Below are 22969 nucleotides of genomic sequence, written 5' to 3'. Positions count from 1 at the left end.
CTCGTGCGATGCCGCGTCCAATGGGAGCGCGGTCATCCAACACATGACCGACTTCGGTGTCGCACCATCAGCGCCGGTTCCGTTTTCCGGCCTTGCTTCGCTGGGGCGTTCGTCCCCGTGCCACTGTTTTTTGCTTTTATTGTCGTGCGAGAGCATTGGCACCGAGTGTTGAGTTGTCACATACGAAGTGCTTGCCACTTGGGTGTTTCGACTGTACGCCTTTGTGTTGGGACTACTTGCAAGCTGAAGGCCGAGTTGCTCCACCGACTCTTTTGTCAATCCGTGGCGCCCTCAACCTCAAACATTGTTGTTATCGATATCAAGCGATGATGGTGCTGTGAGGGGCGTTTGCACTGGCCGGGAGATTTGCGACTCGGACAAGTTGTTCATGTTTATGAAATCTAGGTCGTTATTACAATAAAGTCAAATCACCTTCACCCTGTTCATCCGTTGCACACCATGGATTCTGCACTCATGAAGGTAACCAGAGCTTGATGCTAAGTCGAATTAATTCTGCCAATAATTTCGCCTTGGTTATCCTAAACTCTTCTTGTGGTTACATTACTTACAATGGCTTGTTATTCTCTGTTCAAATACGTTTAGCACTGTCGTGCTCGCGAATAAAGCAAATTCACCAAACGATTGCCTTCGTCTTTATTTTGGTTCTTGCTCAATGCAGACTCGAGGCGATCAAAACGACAAGATGCAAGAAATTAGTGAGCTGCTTGTTGCGGCCGGTTACTTTCGTGCTCGAATCAAAGGAATATCGTCTTTCGATAAGGTAATAAACTGCTCTTCATTCAAGCGCCCTTTGTTATGCTTTTCCAACCGTGTTGTCCTTCAGCAACTCATTCACTGCATATATAGATTGTCGGTGGCATGGCGTGGGCCATAGAAGTCTGCGCTGTGGACATCGATGTCGACCTTCCATTTAATGAGAACCTCAGCATCGGTCAAAAGATGTAGGTGAAGCCCCTTTAATAGTTTTGGTAACCTGACTCTCGGCTCGTGTCATAGATACACTTTGTCTTTGACAGATCACTGACCGAGAAGATTGTGCGAGTGCTGCTTCGGATGAAATGTCCACATAGGATCGAACCCCATCAGATACAGGGCTTGGACTTCGATCATATATTTCCCGTGATTCAAGTGAGTTGTTGCAATATGATGAACTTCCGTGCTTTTCATTGCTGTATGTAGCAGGGAGAGCTGTAGGCACACGTCACCGTGAAGATGTTGGGATGTGACGGCTGTAATTATATTTCAACCATGCATCGCTGCTAGAATAATCAAATTAGTGTGCCCGGCCAATCACCAAAAATCAGTTGCACAAAATTCGCCCATGTCGCCTTTCAGCATTATGTAGCGACGATCGCGCACACTGCACATCACCAGTCAGTGCGCACAGGAAAAAAGTGAAAAACATGAAATGTAGAGCAGTTAAAAAGTTTATCAAATTGAATGCGCATGCTACAAAAGTACAGACTTCGGTAAAGAAACAGTCATTAGGAGACTACATTTTCATTTAAATTGTAGTCCTGGGAGGTGCATTGCCATATGCTGTTTATGTTGTGAAAATGTAATTGGATATGCATGTTACCATAGACCTCCCCGTCTTTCTTTTTTTTTTTTTTTTCTTTTTTTAATTTTAGCCATGTGCTCATCTAACCCACTTATGTATATGCTGCACTTGTGGTTTGAGACACAACCTAAGTATGTAAATAGAAATGTTTGGAGAAGCATGCACATATTTCATTGTCCTCATATGACATAAATACCAATATATCATAGACCTGTATGTTCATTTATGATCATTGAGTGCATGCTGCACTGGCACTGTTGCTTTGAATAAACTACTTGGCAACACATAACACAATAACCATTGTAACACTTCATGATTTCATTGCCTTCACCTGTCTGTGAGAAATGTTGTGCATCGCAGCTAATAGTGGTAAAAGTGGTACGTGGAGGATGCAAGGAAAAATTAACTTTTTGCAGTTATAATAAATTCCGAGCTACATGTCCTGGCTTTAAAGGAAATTAGATTTTTTTAATGTCACCTGTATGCCACAAGCTTTTGCAGCCAATACTACACATCTGTAAAAGCTGCACAAAAGAATGCTGTTAACAACTTTCCTTGTCTTCCTTGTACAAGTGTGCATTCTTGTAATCTGAAATATGCATCTTCTCTTACCCCATTTCTCTGCCTTTAGTGGCTTGTGAAAAAGGCCATTGAAACAAAGGCAGAAACTGAGGACATTCACCGCGAGTATGCTGTCTACCTGTTCAATAAGACTCATGGCTCTGTGGTAAGTACATTTCTTTTGCTGCTTATTGGTATTTGTGGTTGTGGTGTTGGGTTGTAGCAGCACGTTCAGGTTTCACCTGGAGATTGAAGCTTGCAAGTGTTCCATCTGAGCGTCTCTTACAGTGCCGCTGGGGTGCGTTACCACACGTATATTAGTACTAGCTAAAGTAATTGGGTTATATTTTATACCGACCCGTTTCAGTTTCTATTCTTTTCACCCTTTGTCATTGGACACTGCCATGCAGCCATTAATTAGCACCAAGATCGGCCAATTCATGTGACATATGATAAGAAAGAAAAAAGGGAAATCGAATGGGAATTGATATAAACTGTAGTCTTGGTTGCCTTTATTCTTGTGGGATATATTGGGCATGTTGTAGGTGCGACCTCGCTGTCTCGGTGGTGCTCGTGTTGTCGAAATGCTGCAGTGTATCTTAATGCCGGCCAGACAAGTGTGCTTGCTTTGGTTTATTTTGGCCTGTTTACGTTTCAATTTGTGCTGATGGAACATCCGTCTGTAATTGCTAGCCTCCATTTATCTCCTACATCATACCTGCTGCCATCCTGCCTTGCTGTCAGGAAAATTTGTTTGCTTTACTCTTATCCCACTTATTCACGTGAGGCCCAATGGCTTCATTTTTTAATTTTTTTCTTTGCAAGGACACATCTGGCAAGGACACATCTGGCAGGGTGCAGTCTGCCGCGGCCTTCTCGAATGCATATGCTGTTCTACAGGTAAGTTCGTGCTCTATTACAAGGTCCAGCTGCAGGGTGTCTAATCGGCTGACAGCACTTCTGCACGAAAGCTTCTTTGAAGAACTTTGCACTCTCTTTATTCCATGAAAGCAGTGGTGGACGGCAATGGTTGTTGTGTTATTTAAAAAGAAACTGAACTACCTCATTTTGTTCATGTTTGAACTGCATAATTCATAACATTCTTGTAAAGTTTTTGGGCCATGCTGCACAGCGTACCTTGTGCAGGGTAATGCCAATTTGTCCCTGTTACTTATTATTTTTTTTTAATATTGTTTTAAAGGAGCGGTACCGCCCGAGGCGTCGCTACCGCCACCATGCTCGGCACACACTGAAGACAGAAGCTGCCCAGGTTCAGGCCACTCTACTCGAGTATGGCTCTGGCACGCATCGAATGAGGGGGCCTGAGGGCGACCAGTCCCAGCAGGTGTGTATGAAATATGTCGTGTGACATATTTTTTTTTTTTTTGTAAAGATTCTTTTCGGGAATTGCTTGCTCACAAATAGTGCAATTTCATTACTGCAGGTGGATTACTTGAATAGGCAGGCATCAACTGTTAAGAAAAAATAGCATTGTTCAGTTAACTAAATAAAGTTGCACTATATTTTTCATTATTTACCTTAAGACACATGCGGCAATTATGGAATTGAAACAAGGCACTAATGTAGTTGTGTTCATTTATCAGAAATCCTAATGATAACGCTCGTTGCAAGGTAATAATCCCCAAAATTCATTGCGAAATATAAATTGACATTCATATTAATAGTTTCCTAAAAGCCTCTCTTGTGCACTTTGGGACAGAACTTACTGGAATGCCGCTGTACTCTACTGAATATTTTGGGTACAGATATCTTAGAACTATCTCTAAATCTCCAGATTCCTGCTCAGTAGATGTCAGTTCACCAGTCCCTAGCTTCAATTCCAGTTGCAACATATGCCATAAGGTGAATAATCCAAATGTTAATTTGTTGAACTTTGTTAATTAGGTAAAGAACACTGCAATTTGTTGTGTAAGTACACTAGCACCCTGCGATACATCTCCAAGGGGACCACAGAAAAAGAATGCATGATCCAGGAAAATGTAATATCTTATAAAGCATATGGCAGCCCTACAGTTGAGGCAAAAACCTATTCTCATGCAAAACTTTTTGAAGTAGAACAGGAAGCCAATAAACCATTAAAAAACTCTTATAGTAATGCTCGTTATCGTTGCCTGCAGGTTAAATGCCAAGTGCTTTTCTGGAGCTGTCGTACCCCTTAATCACACTAAATGAGGCTTGTGATTTATATCTGGTGCTTGGGTTGCATGTTTGTTTGTAACAACTTTTTGAGCACTCGCAGCCCCTTTTCAGTTTCCACGTGCAGCTGTGTTTATTGAAGTAACTGCAAAAGGTATTGAAGGCCATGACAACAACCGCTTTTGCCTTTGTGCAACTCCCCTTTCCTTTCGATGTCATGAGTTGTTTTGAGATTGGCAACGTTGTCCGTCACAACTTGCAGTTCAAGTTTCTCTCTTCCGTCATTGCAGGACACATATTTATGGTAGGCCACATGGGCTCCTATTCATGCGATAACACCCTCAAGTTCCTGCACTTCTTCGGCAAACCCATCAGCGTTGTTGACGTCTTGTACATCCTGGGCATGTCTTTAGCAACGACATCTGGCAATTATTGCAAGCACCATGTTGGTGGTGCACTGTCAAGAGTTTTTGGATGTAACAGTCATATAACAATCGTCAAGAGAAACATAACAAACAGAAAGCTAATGCTGAAACTGAAACTTAAATGGGACTGGCATTTCGAGTGTATGATCTGGGAAAATGTAACAGACAGGATTATATTGGCAAGATTCTACTGTAATGGATGTTTCTTGAAGTAAGCCATCTGGAGAGCCGAAATTATGCTATATCAGAGTGTAAGCTGGGCAAATGTAACAGAAAGAAATGTACATATTTATTCAATTATAAGGCGGTCAAATTATAAGGTGAGGGTGCAGTTGGGAGACTCTAGGAAAAGATTGTAAGTATGCACACTAATATAAATTGACATAGTGTAGCTGATGGATTATTCAGACTCCGCGGGGATTGCCCGAATAATCTAAATAATTGGTGGAGCTTATATGTGAATTTCGCACATCACCCTCACCCTGCTTTTAATGTTAAATATTTAAAATTCTCAGTGCGGGTGATATGCTCAAAACAGTGGTACTGACTCACCTGCCAAGGTTTATTAGTGACGATAATTTGCGCTGCCATCTAAAGTCTGGATCACTAGAAATGTGGCGCTGCTGCCGTTATATTGAAATAGTAACTAAATCTATCAGCCTTGCATATAAGGTGGGAGGTGACTTCGAGGGCAAGTATTCTGGGAAAAAAAAAAACGCCTTATATTTGAATAAATACGGTATCAATGGGGTTTTACTCTAATGTACATTTCTTCAAGTTAGCCAGCTGGAGAGCTGAAATTATGCTGTACCTTTATGCCATGGGTGAGATTGTGAAAATTTGTCTGAAAAAAAAAACAAAAAACAATCACGTAGCACATGTTAGAATGCATGTGTAAGATTGCATAAAGCTACAAACAAAAAAAGATGATGATGCTATTTTGATATGCGGTGCATAAGCACCAAAAAAAACAAGAGACAAGCCAATAAGCATAACACACCATGCACTAGAAGGAAGAAAAGAAGAAAACATACACGTTACAGCAGGAATGGAATATTGAGGGAGGCCATATCTATGATTGGCCAGGGAAGTGTTCATGTTACTTAGGCACTGTAGTCCCTGATAACAAGTGGAAACCTATTTTAAGAGAACACATCATGACAAAATTTCAGCTACAGTATGTAGCACCTACAGTGCTGCTCTTTGCAGCAACAGCTGCATTTACTCTGCGGACCTGAAATTTTTGTAAAATATGTTAGATCTAAATGTTGATTTTATTTCTACCATGAACCACTGAGCTGTTACACCTTATCTGATATTTGCGTAATTACACATCCAGCCTTGCTTGCACATCTAGCCTTGCATTATTTTCTAATTCAAACAAAAAATGAGACAGAAAAAATTAACATACACTTCAAGCTCGAGATTGATATTACCACTTTCTGAAATAGCAGTCCATGTCCTCCAAGAGCAAATAAACCCTTGCATGATTTAAGACGTCAAAGCATGTGTTCTTCATTAGTAAAGGACAGAATAAATTTTTCACAGCAGTCTTGTTTCTCTTTGCTATAGGAAATCAAAAGGTAGGTGTGAACTTGAGTGAATTTCGACGGGTTCAAAATGTTGGTTTATAAAACTGAATCATGGTTTTGCAGGAATCGGAGGTGATTCTGAGCAACATGGCTCCTCTTGCTTCTGCAGAGGTGAGTGTTCGTCAGGCACATGCATGTCTGTAATGTCCCAGTGTCTTAGTGGCCTCAGCAATCTGCTGCTCACCATGAGGCCATGGGTGCAATTCCTTGTTGTGGCAGATGCATTCCTATGGGGGGCAGGATGCCAAAATGGCTCTGTATTGAGCATTGGCTGCACATTAACACATTTACTGCAACGTGTATCGAGGGTGGGTCACAGCAGTTATACGCTCTGTGTGACTCTGCCGGGCTCTCTTGCAGTGTGCAAGCGACATCTTTGCTGGAAATCAGTGGAGTGGAAAAATTCTTGTTGCTTCTAATCCGATGTGTAGTGATGCCATCTCTGTGCACCTTGAGGAACTTTCAAAGGAGCACAACTTCCTGGTGACTCTTCGGTGGGTCATGATGCACCAGAGGAAATGAGACTTCAAAAAGTGCTGCCGCAGTGAAAGTGTTAAAAGAACCCTTCTTGGTCAAAATTAATTCAAAGTTCACAGCTATAACCCTCTGCATTGCTTTCAGATGTTAAACCCCATCAGTCAATCACCCATACTTCCAGCATCATTAGGCGGAAATTTTCATTAGCATTTTCTTGTCATACAAAAAAGTGCATGTTCTTCAATCATTCAATGAGTACAAGGTTAATTCCTCTGCATCGAAGCTACATTTTGACAAAACGGCCAAGTGAAGCATTGCTAATTTGTATTACAGTCGGATGTAGATATGACGAACATGGATATAACAAATTATCAGATATAAAAAATTGAAAACAATTTGTAACGAATTCATGCTTATAATGAATATTGTATATAAAGCTGGTATATTCATGTTGGATGTGACTTCGTTAAAATGCAGGTGAACTTTATTGTTTTGTGTATTGTTACCTTTTTTTAGTTTTCGACATAGCTAGTGCAATAGAGTCCATTGAGAGGCATCTCGGCATCGATGTTTGGGTGCGGAATAGGCTGACCTGCATAGAGCTTACAGACATGGTTAAGCTACAAAGGGGCAACATTGTTCCAATAAGTGCAGTCAAAGTCAAAGCCCGTGGAGCATTTGGCATGGAGACCTGACCTTGGTGTACAACACATACACTCCTGAAAGGCGCTTGCTCTCGCGCGTGCAGGGGCGACTCTCGGCCAAGTCTGTGGGCAACATTGTACAGCAACAAGCTGCTGAAGCACGCGAAATTGCTGAAGACTTGGAGCGAAGGGTGAGCTAACCTTCTTTCGGGCTACGTGCAGTGAGGTCATGTTACTGGCTGTGGGCTGCCTAACGAGTTTTGTTGTGCACTGCACTGTGCTTGCAGCCGATGATCCAAATGCCTGGTGTTGCCCGGCATGCAAGGCTGCTCAACTCTGTGCAAAAGCAGCTAGAAGCCAAAAAAGAGCTCTTGCAAAAGGTGGGTGTTTGCTGTCTTGCTGTTTTCCCTAAACTCATTTTTGTAGTGGATATATTTTGTCGTGCCATCATTTTGTTTAAAATGTAGAGTATGCTCCTATAGATGAACAAATTAACTTGGCATTGCAAGTACTCAGCTAGAGCTGCATCTAAAACAAGCGTGTTGACCATTATAACTGAGCTAACAGCAGTAACTCAGCAGTAAACGCTCAGCAGTATCTATATATCTTAGTTTGTTCTTCAACGGCGCAATGTTTCAAATGCCGACAACGTAAAATCGCATCCATTTGACCACACATTTCCTCATAGGCAGACCACGATAATTTACCAATAGCTTCAGCCAATCCATATGTAGAGTCTATTTGCAAGAAGGCGTAAAAAGGACTAAAATAATTGAAAATACTGTGAAATCTATGTCATCGTAATGATGCCATCCTTGCCGGGACGCTAGTACAGAGTTCAAGAAATAGAAGTTAGGCCTTTGTTTCTTTTGCTCCTAATCAATACCTTTTCATTAAAAAGTTCAAGCAGGGTTTTCGAGCAGTAATCCACAGTCATAAACTGCTTTCGTGTTTTCACTTTAGTGTCCCTTCAAGCTACATATATTTGTCAAGCATACCTCCTAATTTTAGGCCCACTTGCATGGTGTTGCAAAAGAAGGCATAGTTGATATATATGGCAAGTTCTACTTGACATGTTGCAAGAGTAAGCTGAATGCTTGAGCACACTCTAGGATCAGGCTAGGATATTGCAAATCAAAATCTGCCAGGATCTGTGACAGATAACGATGAAAGTTGTTGCAAGCACAGCTGGCAGCTAGAAGTACCACATGCTGAAGACCCTCCATTTGAACATATGCTGCCAAGTAAGAGAGAGCATTTCAGCATGGGGTGAATTGATCTTGAGTAAGCAACCTGAACTTGCTCTGAATCCACCAGTGCAAAAGATAATCTTCACCGCAGATCATTGAAACATGTTTCAGTTCAACCAATGGTATTTACATGTAGCGTTTTTGTGCATTGTTTGTGTGCAGGGTCAGGACCAGCTTGAGAAGCTCCGTGAAGAGTATGAGCTGCTACAGAAGGAAGACAAGGAGGTAGGTTCCTTTCTATGTGTGAGCTTATTCACAGTTTCACGTCTTCTTTCTGCCAGAGATAATGATACTTTGAAGCAAGAAGACTTCAAGGGGGAAAAAAACTTTTTGAAGAATAAATAAAATGTGCTTCTGAAGACATGTATTTAACATGTTGATGTTGGAATAACTCAGTGGGCTATTTCCTCGTCAGTGGTAGCTACCACCTTCACTACAGTTGTGTTGCGCAATGCCAATCTTATTATATTTCACTTGTTATGTGCATGCTCTAATGCACTATGAGCAGTGGGTTTGTAGCCATGAGCAAATTATGGAACTGACCTTATTAACTTGAGGTAAAGTGCAAAAGAGCACGTAGAACGACAGAAGGAGAATAAGTGCTCTTTTGTACTTTACCTCAAGTTATGTAGTACCAACTAGCCCACCAGTCTGTTCTTTTGAACTTACTACTTACTTTTCATTATCACTTTAAGAAACCAGGCCACTTACTTTTTGAGCCAATTCATTACTTGACAGCCAATTCCGTCACTGAACTGCATTAATTACGATTTGTATATTGATTTGAATAACTGACTTGAATAACAAGACGATTGACTGGGTTAAAAAAGCATAAAATACGCTAAGGTTATGGCTCTACTGTCATTATGGCTTTACTGCTGTCTATTTATTATTACTTGTCTAGTTCCTCAAATTTACATCACATCTGCTCTGCCAGAGTACCGCATAGGTGATACAATCAGTGTCGCTATTTGTGGCTAACAAAACACATGTTCACTTGTTCAGTCACAGTTGACTTACTCTTTGACTGATTAAGTGATTGATTGATTGATCAGTGAATTAATTTACATTTGCGTGTACATTGCTTTGTCCTGCAGGCTGAGGCTCAGCTGGAAGAAGTGCGCGCGGCTGCTAAGCGCATTGCCGAGGGTGTTGGAAGCCAGGAGCCACAGCTGGCAAAATTGTGCACGCTGCTGCGCATAAACGCTGAGCTGGCCGATCAGGAGGCTCGCTTTCGAGCCAGCTGCCGGCAGGAGATGCAGCGGCTACAGGAGCTCGTGGCTTCTCCCGAGCCAGAGCAGGCAGCTGGCAACAATGCAGAGGATAGCCAAGTCGAGGCCCAGTGTCAGCAGGAAAGGGAAAGACTGCAACGCATGAGACTGCTTCTGGTGAGCAACCTTGAAAAAAAAGGCCTTTTAGTCTGTAAGTAGTTTGACAGCAGAGTTTCGTTCAGATGCCATGAGAGTATAGAGGAGTGCAGGCTTCAGATTGGCATTTGTTAATTTCCGTATTTACTCGCATAATGAACGCACTTTTTTTCCCGGAAATATATGTGCAAAGTTGGGGGGTGCGTTCATTATGCGGGGGAAAACTTTGACCGATTTGTTTTCCACGGTCACCTCTAATAAAGTTGCCGTTCTGCCGGAAAGGCGAACCTTCGATTACGATAGCAAATGTGTAGACAGCTACACGAAATAAGGGTAATAGTTTTATCGGCCGTATAAACTTGCAAACATTCGCTAACTATGTAAATTAGCAAGCGTAGTGTCAACGTGCACAGGCAGACATGAACACATTACACTCGATGACCGCGGACACTCGCTGTAAAAACGTTGGCGTGAGGAAACACGGCAGAAACAGCGAGCGAAATGACCTTCATACTGCGTATCCCTTCAACGCAAACTGATCGGCAAGAACGGAGCACGCACGAAGGTATAAGCTTTCGTCGCATCTAGATTCAGCCCCCGACGCAGATCGCTTTCGAGAAAGGGCACGCACGGCCGGCCGCGCAATGCGCAGTTGCTGTGCCGCCCCCTTCCCTCCTCCCAGTGCCATGCATGCGATAGAATACGGCACGTTTCCTTCCCGCTTTCCTCCCTCGAACGCGGGAGATTGAGGCGCAATCGTCGGCGCCGATGGCAAAAATGCGCCTGGAGTGTCTATATAATTGCTATCGCAATAAAAGTAGGAAACACACGGTACGATTCGGCGTCCGATACAATCGTACCCGCCGGATGTCTTATCAGACGCCGAATCGTACCGCGTGTCTCCTATTTCACGGTCTACTTCACGGTAGCAAGTTCAGGATGTGTTCATTATGCGAGGAAAAGAAAGAACATACTTCTTGATTGGAAAAGTGGGGGATGCATTCAATACGCGAGTGCGTTCATTAGTCGAGTAAATACGGTACTTGTGTGCCGTACTACAGGTTCAGTTCTTAGGTTCTGGGTGTTCCAGATTCGTCTGGCGACTCTCTTTCATGTAGCTTGGCTGTTTCATGCTATTGCCATAGAGTTGTACATGATATTACGAGCTTCAGTTTTACATAATCTCTTGCACACCGATCTCGTGAAGTTTTGGTGGTGCCACCACTGGCAAGGACATTTCATTCAGTGAGCAGACATTTCAGTCTCATGGTGCTCTACAGAATATGCAATGCTTCTGGTGATGATTATTGTGTAGAAAGTGTAATACAGAATCTCTTTAATATGTAAATATGGCTGTTTTGTTTGGCATAATGACCACTTAATAAATACGGAATAAAGACCCATAATCACATCGCGCACTAAGCTGCCAATCAAAGAGCTTTTGCTTGGCCGGCTATTTTGTAGAGATGCTTTTTTTTTATGCTAATATCTTTTCGCAATTTTTACGTTCGTGAGTGGTCAGAGTGACCCTTTACTCCAGATGGAGTGTCAAACCCAACCACTCATGAACACGAAAAAAGTGAAAAGGCATTAGCATCGCTACAAAAGGCATCACTACAAAATAGCGGCCTCATACTTCTCTCTCTCTCTTTTTTCTTGCTGGTAAAAGTGCCACTAAATAAACAAATAGATACTCTTGCTAAATTATTCCCTAAGGTAAGCTTTAGAAATCATCTAGATAATATAAATAGCTACATTATGGGTCACTCTACTTGACTGTGTCCTTAGCTTTACATTGACCCAACTTGTGAACTCATTCAGCTGGTTTCACAGAAGTTATAAGAGTGCAAAAGTAGGAAAAAAAAATTCATTTCTTCTCGCAGTCTTGGTGGGCAGCATAGTATTATGAAGTTCCATGCATAGGTTAGGCATATGTAAAAGTTGGGCACCTCTATCCCTCGTTGCGTGATTACGCTGCAACACAAGGGGTCTTTTTTGTGGTGTTTCTGTCAGAAAACTTTTCGGGACAGCTGCATGCGAGTGGAGAGGCGACATTTTGGAATTGTCATGTGTTGACTGGTTGTAACTTATCGCAAGACCTTGTGCAATACCCATGTTCTTGTTTTATCGCGCAGACTACCCTGACTCACTCGTGAAACAACAAAATTCTATCATATTAGCATACATTTGTTTTACAGAGTTTAATGCTTGCATTTTTTTCAAACCTTCTGTTCTTGTAGTTTCTCTGTGTGGATGGTGCGACATAACTACAGCTCAGTTTGACTGCTAAAAATATAAGTGTGGTTTTAGGAATTTTCAGTACCTTTCACCTATAAGTGTTGTGCATCTTGGTGCCTTGCATGCTTTTTCTTTGGTTGAAGATCAAGAAAGCAGCACTTTAGAAACTGTTTCTCTTGCCTGGATGTGCAGGCTAAGAAGAACAGGGAGATTGCAGCCATTCAAAGGAAGATTGATGAAGTGCCATCCCGTGCAGAGTTGAACCAGTATCAACGTCGTTTCGTTGAACTGTACGGCCAAGGTGAGTGTATGGCATGTCGCTGAGGCCTTGCAAGGATTTGCAAAGGGATCCTGATTGGTGATAGATAGTGTATTCATACTGCCAGGGGCTTTAGGAATTACATTAACAGGCACACACACAAGCGAGAATTCAGTCGAAACCTTCGCGTGAATAACACGCACCAAAAACTCAAGTATACCAAGTTAGAGCACTGCACGGGCCTGATTTTTCAGCCCGAGCCCGGCCCGGGCCCGCTTTACGAGGCCCGAGCCCAGCCCGGGCCCGTAATACAAAGCCCGAGCCCGGCCCAGGCCCGGGCATACATGACCGAGACCAGCCCGGGCCCGGCCCGGGCCCGTGGTTCCAAGCCCGGGCCCGACCCGGGCCCGTGTTACTGAGCCCGGGCCCGGCCCGGGCCTGGGCGTTCATTACTAAGCTTAGCCAGGGCCCGCGTGTGCATGACCAGGCCCGGCCTGTCAGAAAAAAATTCTTTTTTTTACTTACAGATTGTACCGTATCTGTCAGCCTCACCTTCTCGAGGTTTAATCAGCTGCAGTATATACGCAATAAAAGGCCGAAATCTTTGTTTCTCCCACGGGAACATCAGTAATCCGGCCCATTGCCTGTGCTACTATTTTTCTGGTGGTGCGCATGCACTTCTTACCTTGATTTGTACGATATCGTTCTATGATGTCATTTAGCATGCAAATATACAGGGCGTTTCATTTTAGCTGAACCAAATTTTTAAAGATTGCCTGTGGCAGATAGCACAGTTATAATCCTTGATATAAACTACTCAATGAGGCGGCCACAACTTCCACGAGAAATCAAAATGCCTAATTGAATAATTACCATAATTACGCTAATTAACGTTCTAATTAATTATTTTATGGCACATCTTTCAATCTACGAATTATAGCCGCCGAGTTCGCAAGGCGTATCCACGTGGAGCGAATTCTCAGGACTAAGCCAGTTTCGAGATAATAATTTTCAAAGTGTCCGACGAAATCATTCAAACCAAATTAATTTATTGTCCAGTTTACATACCAGACGGTCATTTTGGACTAAAAGCTACATATGTAGCTCGACGTGACCCATAAGACCAGGCAAGGCAATAGTACAGCAAACAGTGTGCACACATGCACAATAATTCACAAAATATTTCCAGCTATCGCTGGAATTCCTCATAGACGAAATAGCTATGAACGGAAAGACAAAGAATATTTGCGTCACGGCGAGTTAACAGAATTGGAAAAAGTTTTAACAGAATGCATTTTAAACACTACAATAACAATACTAGCTATACAAAACAACGCAACATTTGCTAAGAAAACGAAACAGGATTTACATTATATACTCAGAACCATACTCAAAGGCAGAATAATAATCCCATCAGATACATTACAAGTGACCAAAGTGTCAGCTGAGTTCTTTCTTACTGAAATTACCGCCATTTTTGTATCTGTACAAAGTGAATGGTAGGTAATGTACTAACGACTGATGCTTATAGAGTGTTCTGAAGTATGGAATTGACCATATCCCAGGATTTCTTGTGTTGGCATTAATGCGACGACACTCTAAAGACGCTAATTGTTTTATGTAGTTCCAAGCTAATTCTGACATGGATGGCCTAATGAATGGGGAAAACGCCTAATTGAATACTTAACATAATTACGCGAATTAACTTTTTAATTAATTATTTTACGGCACATCTTTCAACCTACGAATTCTAGCCGCCGAGTTCGTAAGGCGTATCCAATTGGAACAAATTCTCAGGACTGAACCACTCTGGAGATATTAATTTTCAAAGTGTCCGATGAAATGCATGGGCGTTCCAGTTAACTTTTTGAGGAAAACGCTGTTTTACGCATTGAAGCACAAAAGTAACTGGCCTTAGCGCTAAAATAATGCCATATATCGACACTGGTAATAGTGCGATCACAAAAGCGGTAACATGGAAATGGTTTGAGGAATGGTTCTTTGTATAATTTATTTTTCCTTACGCGGAAACAATGTTCGTTTTTGCGGAGAAGGAAAAAAAATTAGCGTAGGTTGCACTGGCGGCGCAATGCTAAAGAGACAGCGGAGATGATGGGCACCTAGCTAGTGCTGGCTTTTGGGCTAGACTAAGCACTACTATATGGGGCAGAAACTTGGAGGTTAACAAAGAAGCTCGAGAACAAGTTAAGGACTGCACAAAGAGCGATGGAACGAAAAATCTTATGAGTAACGTTAAGAGACAGGAAGAGAGCGGTGTGGATCAGAGAACAAACGGGGATAGACGATATTCTAGTTGACATTAAGTGGAAGAAATGGAGCTGGGCAGGTCATGTAATGCATAAAATGGATAACCGGTGGACTATTAGGGTTACAGAATGGATACCAAGAGAAGGGAAGCGCAGCCGAGGACGGCAGAAAACCAGGTGGGATGATGAAGTTAGGAAATTCGCAGGCCCAAGTTGGAATACGCTAGCGCAAGACAGGGGTAATTGGAGATCGCAGGGAGAGGCCTTCGTCCTGCAGTGGACATAAAATATAGGCTGATTATGATGATGATGAAGAAGCACTACCAAGTCATCCCCAGAATTCCCCGGAATTTATTTATTATTGATTGATTATCGATCAGCTATTGATTGGCTATCTATTGTCTATTGCAAGATATTGGCCACGTATTTGGATAGGCTAAGCACTACCAAGTTATCAGAATTTATTGATTATTGATTCATTATCGATTAGCTATTGATTGGCTGTCGATTGGCTATCGTAAGGTATTGGCCACGTATTTGGGCTATGCTAAGCACTACCAAGTAATCCCCAGCATTTTCGGGAATTTATTGAATATTGATCGATTATCAACTACCTATTGATTGGCTATCATTTGCCTACCGATAGGCAATTAGTCCCCACCATTCTTAGCTAGACTTATCCAGGCTCAGCTTCGCTAGTTCACAGGTGTATGTGCCATTGCGCTTGGACTCTTTCTGCACTGCTGCCAGAATCGGCCCATATTTTTGGATTCAGCGGACACATTAGGCCCGGCTGAAACAGTTCCGCTGTTAAAAATGAGAACTTCATCTGTTTTACTATTATCTTTGACAAGATATAGTCATGTGATAAGATATACAGTCAGGAGAGAGGTGTGGATCTGAGAACAAACGGGAATAACCGATATTCTAGTTGACATTAAGCGGGAAAAATGGAGCTGGGCTGGCCATGTAATGTGTAGGATGGATAACCGATGGACCATTAGAGCTACAGAATGGATACCAAGAGAAGGGAAGCGCAGTCGAGGACGGCAGAAAACTAGGTGGGGTGATGAAGTTCGGAAATTTACAGGTGCAAGTTGGAATCAGCTAGCGTAAGACAGGGTTAATTCGAGATCGCAGAGAGAGGCCTTCATCCTGCAGTGGACATAAATATAGGCTGATGATGATGATGACAGTCATCTTGCACGTGTCACTTCAGCTTGGCACAGAATGCACTGAACCATATAATGCATAACGGTTGCGTGTGCTCGAAGGCCCTTCAATGAGCGGGCCCGAGTCTGGCCCGGGCCCGCGGCCTTAAGCCCGAGCCCGGCCCGGGCCCGCGGCTTTATGCCCGGGCCCGGCCCGAGCCCGCCGACAAACGCTTCGGACGGCCCGGCCGGGCCCGGGCTTTCGGGCCAGCCCGGGCCCGTGCAGTGCTCTATACCAAGTATTACTTGCCTTCACGGCATTGCATAGTGTGTTGCCGTGAAGCCTTATTTTGCAGGCAAAGTTTGCATTCATGTGCACTTCTCATTGCTGTGAAGCTATGAAGCTGTATTGCAGAGGCGGTGTTGATTCAACATATGAAACAAAATTTGTTTCTGGAGATTTGCTTAGCACTGAAAGTTGTGCCAAATTGCCTTTCAAATAGTTTTAATGTTGTAGGCAGTAATAAAAAAAAAAAAGAAAGTTAAAGGGACTGACAACCGATATTTATGGACCCAGTTTTTTATGGCGCAATGAAACGCTCACCCTCGGTAGTGTTTACATATGCAGCGGTTACTTCCAAAAGTGCGTGGATATTTTGTAAGCAGAATTTTTCGATCTGAGCAGCCTCTAAAAAAATAAGAGTCCCTCCTCCAGCAACGCTGAGAAGTGATAGTGATGCCGATAGCCCGCCTCGCAAATTGTGAAAGCCGCCCATTGTCCTGCTTTCACTGGAGGAAGTGCAACTGTGGTTAACCACCTATATTGTCAATTTCGAGCCACTTTTAAAGATAAATAGACTGGTACAATAAGTTTGCGTTGCTGTACAGACCTTTCTTATAGCTGCACCGCGTTTTTTCCCCAAGTACACGCCTATGTCATGGCTGGCTGGCCCCCGTCGTCGTTATTCAGTCGATAGACGAGCCAAGCCAATCATCGAAAACGAAGGCGAAGCCAGCGCCACTTTTCTACTCACTACAAACGAAGGCTTATCTGCACATTGTAAGTTAGAAAAAACTTATAATAGAAAGAATGATACTGCATTTCAATATTAATAAAAAGACCAGGAACAGCATACACTGGTAGAAAGTCACGTGGTAGACCTCTTAAATAGGTTCATGTTTTTGCCGCATGGGGCGCCAAAGGTCATTTTTCACGACTTTTAGTGAAGAATTCAAAATATAAATCCACGTTTAATGAGAAAAACAGGGCCCGTTCTATCCAATACGATAGACGATCTTTCCATTCGCGGGGTTATCTCAATTCATGTTCTGAGCGGTTGTCTGTCCCTTTAAGGTTGTATTTGGGTTAATGGGGTTATAAGATCGTTATCCTCACAGTTGACAGCTGCACCGGAACACCCTACCTAGTGATCAGAGGAAGCGAAATTCGAAAGACACGGCTTACATTTGTGATTACTCTACAGGGCACATATTCTTAGACGGTTGCTTTCGGCGATATCACTTTCAATGCGTGCATGATTGGTTGGTTGAACAAAACCACATGAGCTGATTGGCTGGTTGAGCACCACGTCATGCGAAAGCGATAGTATTGCTGAAAGTGATTGTGTCCCCATATGTCCTCAGATCGCGATATGTCCCCAGATCGCTTACCACACGGCCCAATATTTCCAAATGCTAAACTCTGCTAACCATGGTACACTGATTTGGCAGGGTTGCGCTTAACCATGGCAGCTTGAATATATGCAAGATTGGGCTTTGGGCTGTGCAAATCTCAATAGGTAACACTCAGGTGAGCGATGAAGCACAGGTGCACCTCTTGGCATTTTGAATGTTGTTGCATTTCCTTCACAGCCTCAGCAGCTGGTGTCAGCGAAATTGGTGTGATCAATGAAAAAAGTCGTAGCAGCATCTAGCTAATACAGTGTGTCTATATACAATGATGGGCCATACAGGCGGAAGTATGATATCAGTGCTTCAAAATGCAACATATGGCAATACAATCAGTTATAACTATGATAGTAATTTTACCCAAGAGTCTTTAATCTTAGATGGTGTCAACAGAGAAAGATATATTAAGCAGATAAATACCAGATGCGGTGTTTCAGGGTTTATCATAATGTTATCACTTTTATTACAATCTTTATACCTGCTAATTACTTGGGCATTTAGAGTTTTGATTGGGTAGACTGAAAAATATGCATAGAGTCCACAATATATTGAACACATTACATGGCACATATTGAACAGGAACTGTTTTCTGTCTTCACTCCCTGACAGTGGCGGCTACGCACCGAGAAACGAAGCAGTTCTTCACACTCTACAACACCTTGGATGACATTCGCATGTACCTGGACAAAGAGGTATGTGTTGGGGCTTGGGCCTTTGGTAATTCATTATAAATATTCTGGCAGTGCAAAAATGAACAAAGACAGGCAAAGCACGTTAACACAGTGCTGTGTGTCGCTTGTTTTTGTTGATGTTTGCTCTGTTAGTATATCCATGAATTAACAGGTACGGTGGAATCTCGTTGATACAATCTTCACGGGAACCAGAAAATAAAGCTTATTATCCGAAAATCGTATTATCTGAAATACATTGCTCCTATAAGACACTGGCCGGAAAATGAACAAAAAACTTATCCCGAAAAACATATTGTGCAGAATCGTATCTACGAGATTCCACTGTATACCCTCAACATGTCTGTGTGCATTGCAGACAGCTTTAAAACTTGTTGTATAGTTGTGGCAAACCTCTTTTAAAAAGTTTGTCCACGCTGGTTTCTAATATTGTGCATCCGTCTGTCAAGTACATTGCATAGCAGCGTTTGTTTCACTAGTACAACAATTATGTATGCTAAATCAAATCTTGTTACAGTTTTTTGAAAAATGTCTGTCTCAATTTAGCAATTCCATACATGGAATTTGCCTTGCGTTGAGTTTATCGGCCCATGGCATCCAGGGTATGTGGACTAACCCTCATTGTGTTTGGCTACAGTTTAACCATTGGCTTGTATTCGGAGTTGGACTTACACACAGAAATTTGTTGTGTTTGTTATAGATACATTGGTGAGTAACACAGCTATTTATTAATACCTTTGCATTGTCTGGTGCTGTTTCAGATTGGCCTACTTAACTCGGTGCTGGAAAACTTCACAGAGTAAGTTTAGTATGCAGTAAGCTTGCACATTGTTCAAATATCAGCTAAAGATCCGCATTAATCCATTCGAATCTGCTCTTCTCAGTGGGCAGAGTGCAACTTGTCAGAGAAATACTGCACACTTCCTATGCTTTGTACACTGGTCAATTTCTTTCAGCTTTAAATACTGCTGTCTTTACGCCTGTGCTTGCTAGTGATGAGAATGTTATATGGAAATATGCAGTTCTGAAAAATTGTTTGCTCAGTATAATCTGATTAGACAAGATTCTTTCACTATAGAATCGGTGACAGCATTCAGGAAAGTTCCGATACATGCAGGTGTGTCTTGTGCTGTGCAATAACATTGTAACAGTGATCTGCTGGGGAAAATAGAGCGCCAAAAAAAGATTAACTATGTGCATGTGTAAACATAATAGAGGTGAACAGCTGCAACTGAACAGACTTTGCTGCAGTGATTATGCATGCCATTTACATTACGTTGCCTAAGACGTTAATAAATTTTTCAACCAAAAAGTTCATTTGGAGTGTTGAAGTAGCCATTATCTGCATAAGGTTGCAAACAACTGTGAGAATCAAATTTGGCATGAATCTTGTGTCTAAAAATACACAAGTTACCCAAAAATGAATCAAAGACATAATATGCTTTGTAACAATGTCCGGTCAGACCTCAGGTATCTCTGGCAAATTAGTTCCATGCTTTCTCATGACATATCTCCGTTATCAATGATGTAAGTATTTTATTGTCTTGTTAAGCAAACACATAGTACTCGAATCTTGTTGGCGGTTTCGAATAAAGTTTTGTTGTTGTATTCACTGAAAATTAAACAATACAGTGAATAATCATTGTGTACACATCTCATCTGTTTTGAGTGCATATGTGCTAAGAGCTTCAATAATATATCGGTTTGTTACATTTCAAGATGTGCTGGTTCTAAGGCTGTGTTCTCTTACGTAGAACACCACATATGCGCCCACTTAGTATGAGCCACTTGTATTGTTGTCACTAGTGATATTGAAGCCACAGATGCATTGAAGGACATAATTTTTTACAGCATGGTGTTTGTTCTCAAAATTGTTGAATATGGTGTAATTGCACAATATGTCATTGCAGATGTGGAAATTCAAATCTTCAACAGTCCTAGTAGAAATGCCATAAGCTGTGGTTGAGTGCCATGAAAAGTGCCATTGTATGGAAAATGTAAACAAGAAAGTGAAATGAAAGACGATGGAGCATTTTTAGGAATCCCCATTTTGCTTTGTGATTTGAAATTGTTAATAAGACTGATAAGAACAAAATAGCTGAAATTTTGACTTTCTGTTGTTTATAGTTCAGTATTTCATTATGTCAACTTGTGAGGAACTTAAGGCATCACTGGTTGAGAAAAATTAGGTTCTGTTGGTGATGATGAGGCTATACCTCAGTTAACGAAGTGAAGCTTAGTTGTGTTTTACACAACCTTTGTCATGCTGCAGGATTGCTCTGAAACGACAATCGAAGATGCTGTTAGTGAGCTAATGGCATTTCTTGGGATGACATATTTGTAAGGCTTTGTGTACATAAAACCTCTGCTATACATAAAAAGGATCGGTTCGTGTAGCCACAATACCAGTGTTGAATGATATCAGAGAAATTGTATGATAATAAGGCAAGGGCAGGGAGTGCCAGTGTGTGCATAGAGCTGTCTCACAACTACTACAACGTTCATTGAAGGCAGTGAAGTTTCTGTGGCACTTGTCCCTGCAAATATTCAGTGTGTTCTGTGCGCTTGCAGAGCCATGTCAAACCCTGCGACCAAAGACCAGTTCCTGGAGCAGTTTGAGCAAATTGTTGAAGGCGTGAAGCAGAACCGGCTGAAGGTATGTCCTCATTACTGTCACCTCAACTCCGCCCACTATGCTGTACTATCGTGGACTTCAGAAATGTTAGGGCTAACTTTCCTGCTTTCGCCGATACCTGAAATATTGGCATTATCTCAGCTTGCACACTTAGTGCGAAGCCGTGTACCACATTTGGCATCTAAATATGTGGCAGTGCGAGATCATGCTCTTTAGTTATTAATTGTGAAAGGTGTTCTACTTTGTCATTTCTTCACGTCTCATTTGTCCACAGTGGTACATTTGCCAAAATAGTGCTCACAGACTTACACATTTTGCTGGTATTCGCTTTGCCACCCTGGGCATGATTACTTTTCCATCTTGCTGATTTCACCATTATAGTGTTAATGAACTATTTTCTGCAGTTGTAGTTGCAGTGTGTGAGAGGTGGGGGAGAGCTGTGTGCTTAGTAAGCTGTGGAAAATTATGATTGCAATGAAGATGAACAATTTGGGCAATTTTGACCGAGTCTTTGAGGACACCAGTTGCACAGTAACTTAGCATGTGTCATTATTGGCATTAAAATCTTTTCTTACACGGGCCTCAACAAACACGTTGGTGGTGGGCTGGACCTACTAGTATCCCATCCACAATGTTTCTGTTGCTGTCGCAGGTGGAGAAGAAAAGACAGGAGGCCAAGATGTCACGTGACAGACTGCATGATAGCCTCCTCGAGTTGGTGGACAAGCAGAGGCTCTACTTCCGTACAGTCAAAGAATTCAAGGAGGTACGTTGCCTTCACTGAACTGTTCACTTGTTTTGCATTTCTGTTGTCTTCTGCAACGATTGCTCTTATTGGCTCATAACGTGCTAGGATACTTTCAGAGTTGGCAGCGGCGATTTCTGTCACAAAATGTTCCGGCATTTTGTTTAAAGTATGCTTATGAAATAGAATTAAGATGCATAATCACTTGAATGCCAGCTGAATGGCAGCTGCATAGTGCTTGCACAGCAAGGATTCAAAGTGCCATGTCTTGCTCAGTGAATGTGTGTTCTGAGGCTTTGAGTTATACATTTTTTTTCCAACTTTTTCTCTTGCATAGGAATGCCGAAAGAATGAGGTCCTTGTTGGGAAACTGAAAGAATCATCAGGGAAGCAGCGATGATGGATTACACCTTCCTTGAGCTTGCTGCGATGTCTGCGAGGATGTCGCACATTCCATAGGCCCTCTTTTCTTTCTTTTTTGCATCTTCTAGCTATAATAAATGGATAATATATGCATACAGCATAACAAGCATGCAGCTGAATCTGTGTGTACCTTACACATAGATGCAAAATGTGTTTCGCATTGTGTCTATAGCAAGCTGATGCATTCATGTTACACCTGGTGTTAGCTAATGATTACGAAATAGTTCAAACAGTTTTGAGACCTGTTACCCTCACAGCAAAAAGCAGCAGCAGATTGAAATAGTAAAAGGCATATGCAGACAGCCGCATACCATTTTGACGGTGTGTTCTTTGATAAAGAAATTTGTGTAGATATCCTGCACTGTCGGAATTGGTGGATGCAAAGTTTTTTCGACAGCTTCCATCACACTGTTAGTACTGGGAAGCTGTTGGTGTTACAGTGCAGGTAAAATTGAATGTATGGGTGTATGGAACATAATGCTTGATGTTTAGCGCATCTACACCCCCTGTAAAAACATTATCAATTGCACCTCCTAATCAAAATAATGCTTAATGTTCTTTGGGGTTACACTGAACTATACAAACACCTTTTAGGACATAAAAACCAGTGGCACTCTGCAATTGGGCTTCCTCTCAAAACTCTTGCTTGCTAACATCAAATCTGTTCTTCATGCATTCCGTCTCCATGCCTCAGCAGTGTGAGAGACCTCCCGCTATGTCTGATGAGTGATACACCGACACAAAAACCAGAGAGAAGAGGCAAAGAAGCTAGGGCCACCTGCTAAATCTGGGTGACTGCGAAACAGTAATATTATACA

General features: G+C 42.1%; 1 protein-coding gene across 1 annotated transcript; it reads left to right on the top strand.

Moving 5' to 3' along the window:
- The first annotated feature begins 39 nt into the window (after positions 1–39).
- LOC119442745 (coiled-coil domain-containing protein 93-like) lies at positions 40–22254 on the top strand. Its single transcript, XM_037707745.2, has 18 exons — positions 40–480; positions 680–781; positions 868–962; positions 1038–1149; positions 2214–2309; positions 2969–3043; positions 3345–3488; positions 6381–6428; positions 7543–7629; positions 7726–7818; positions 8851–8913; positions 9786–10076; positions 12486–12594; positions 18269–18351; positions 19110–19147; positions 20920–21004; positions 21636–21749; positions 22066–22254. The coding sequence occupies exons 1-18, from the start codon at positions 460–462 to the stop codon at positions 22126–22128; spliced, it is 1719 nt and encodes a 572-aa protein (XP_037563673.1). The 5' UTR covers positions 40–459; the 3' UTR covers positions 22129–22254.
- The last annotated feature ends 715 nt before the right edge of the window (positions 22255–22969 follow it).

The sequence above is a fragment of the Dermacentor silvarum genome, chromosome 2 (assembly GCF_013339745.2).
Source record: "Dermacentor silvarum isolate Dsil-2018 chromosome 2, BIME_Dsil_1.4, whole genome shotgun sequence".
Taxonomy (NCBI): domain Eukaryota; kingdom Metazoa; phylum Arthropoda; class Arachnida; order Ixodida; family Ixodidae; genus Dermacentor; species Dermacentor silvarum.
Note: the sequence above shows the minus strand (reverse complement) of the source record. Positions and strands in the feature narration are given on the sequence as shown.

What these genes read in the sequence shown, in the direction of transcription:
- LOC119442745 (XM_037707745.2), top strand. Translation starts at nt 460, where the DNA reads ATGGATTCTGCACTCATGAAG. An exon ending in CTCAGCATCGGTCAAAAGAT is followed by an intron (nt 963 to 1,037) that starts GTAGGTGAAGCC and finishes TGTCTTTGACAG; the next exon opens with ATCACTGACCGAGAAGATTG. An exon ending in ATAAGACTCATGGCTCTGTG is followed by an intron (nt 2,310 to 2,968) that starts GTAAGTACATTT and finishes TTTCTTTGCAAG; the next exon opens with GACACATCTGGCAAGGACAC.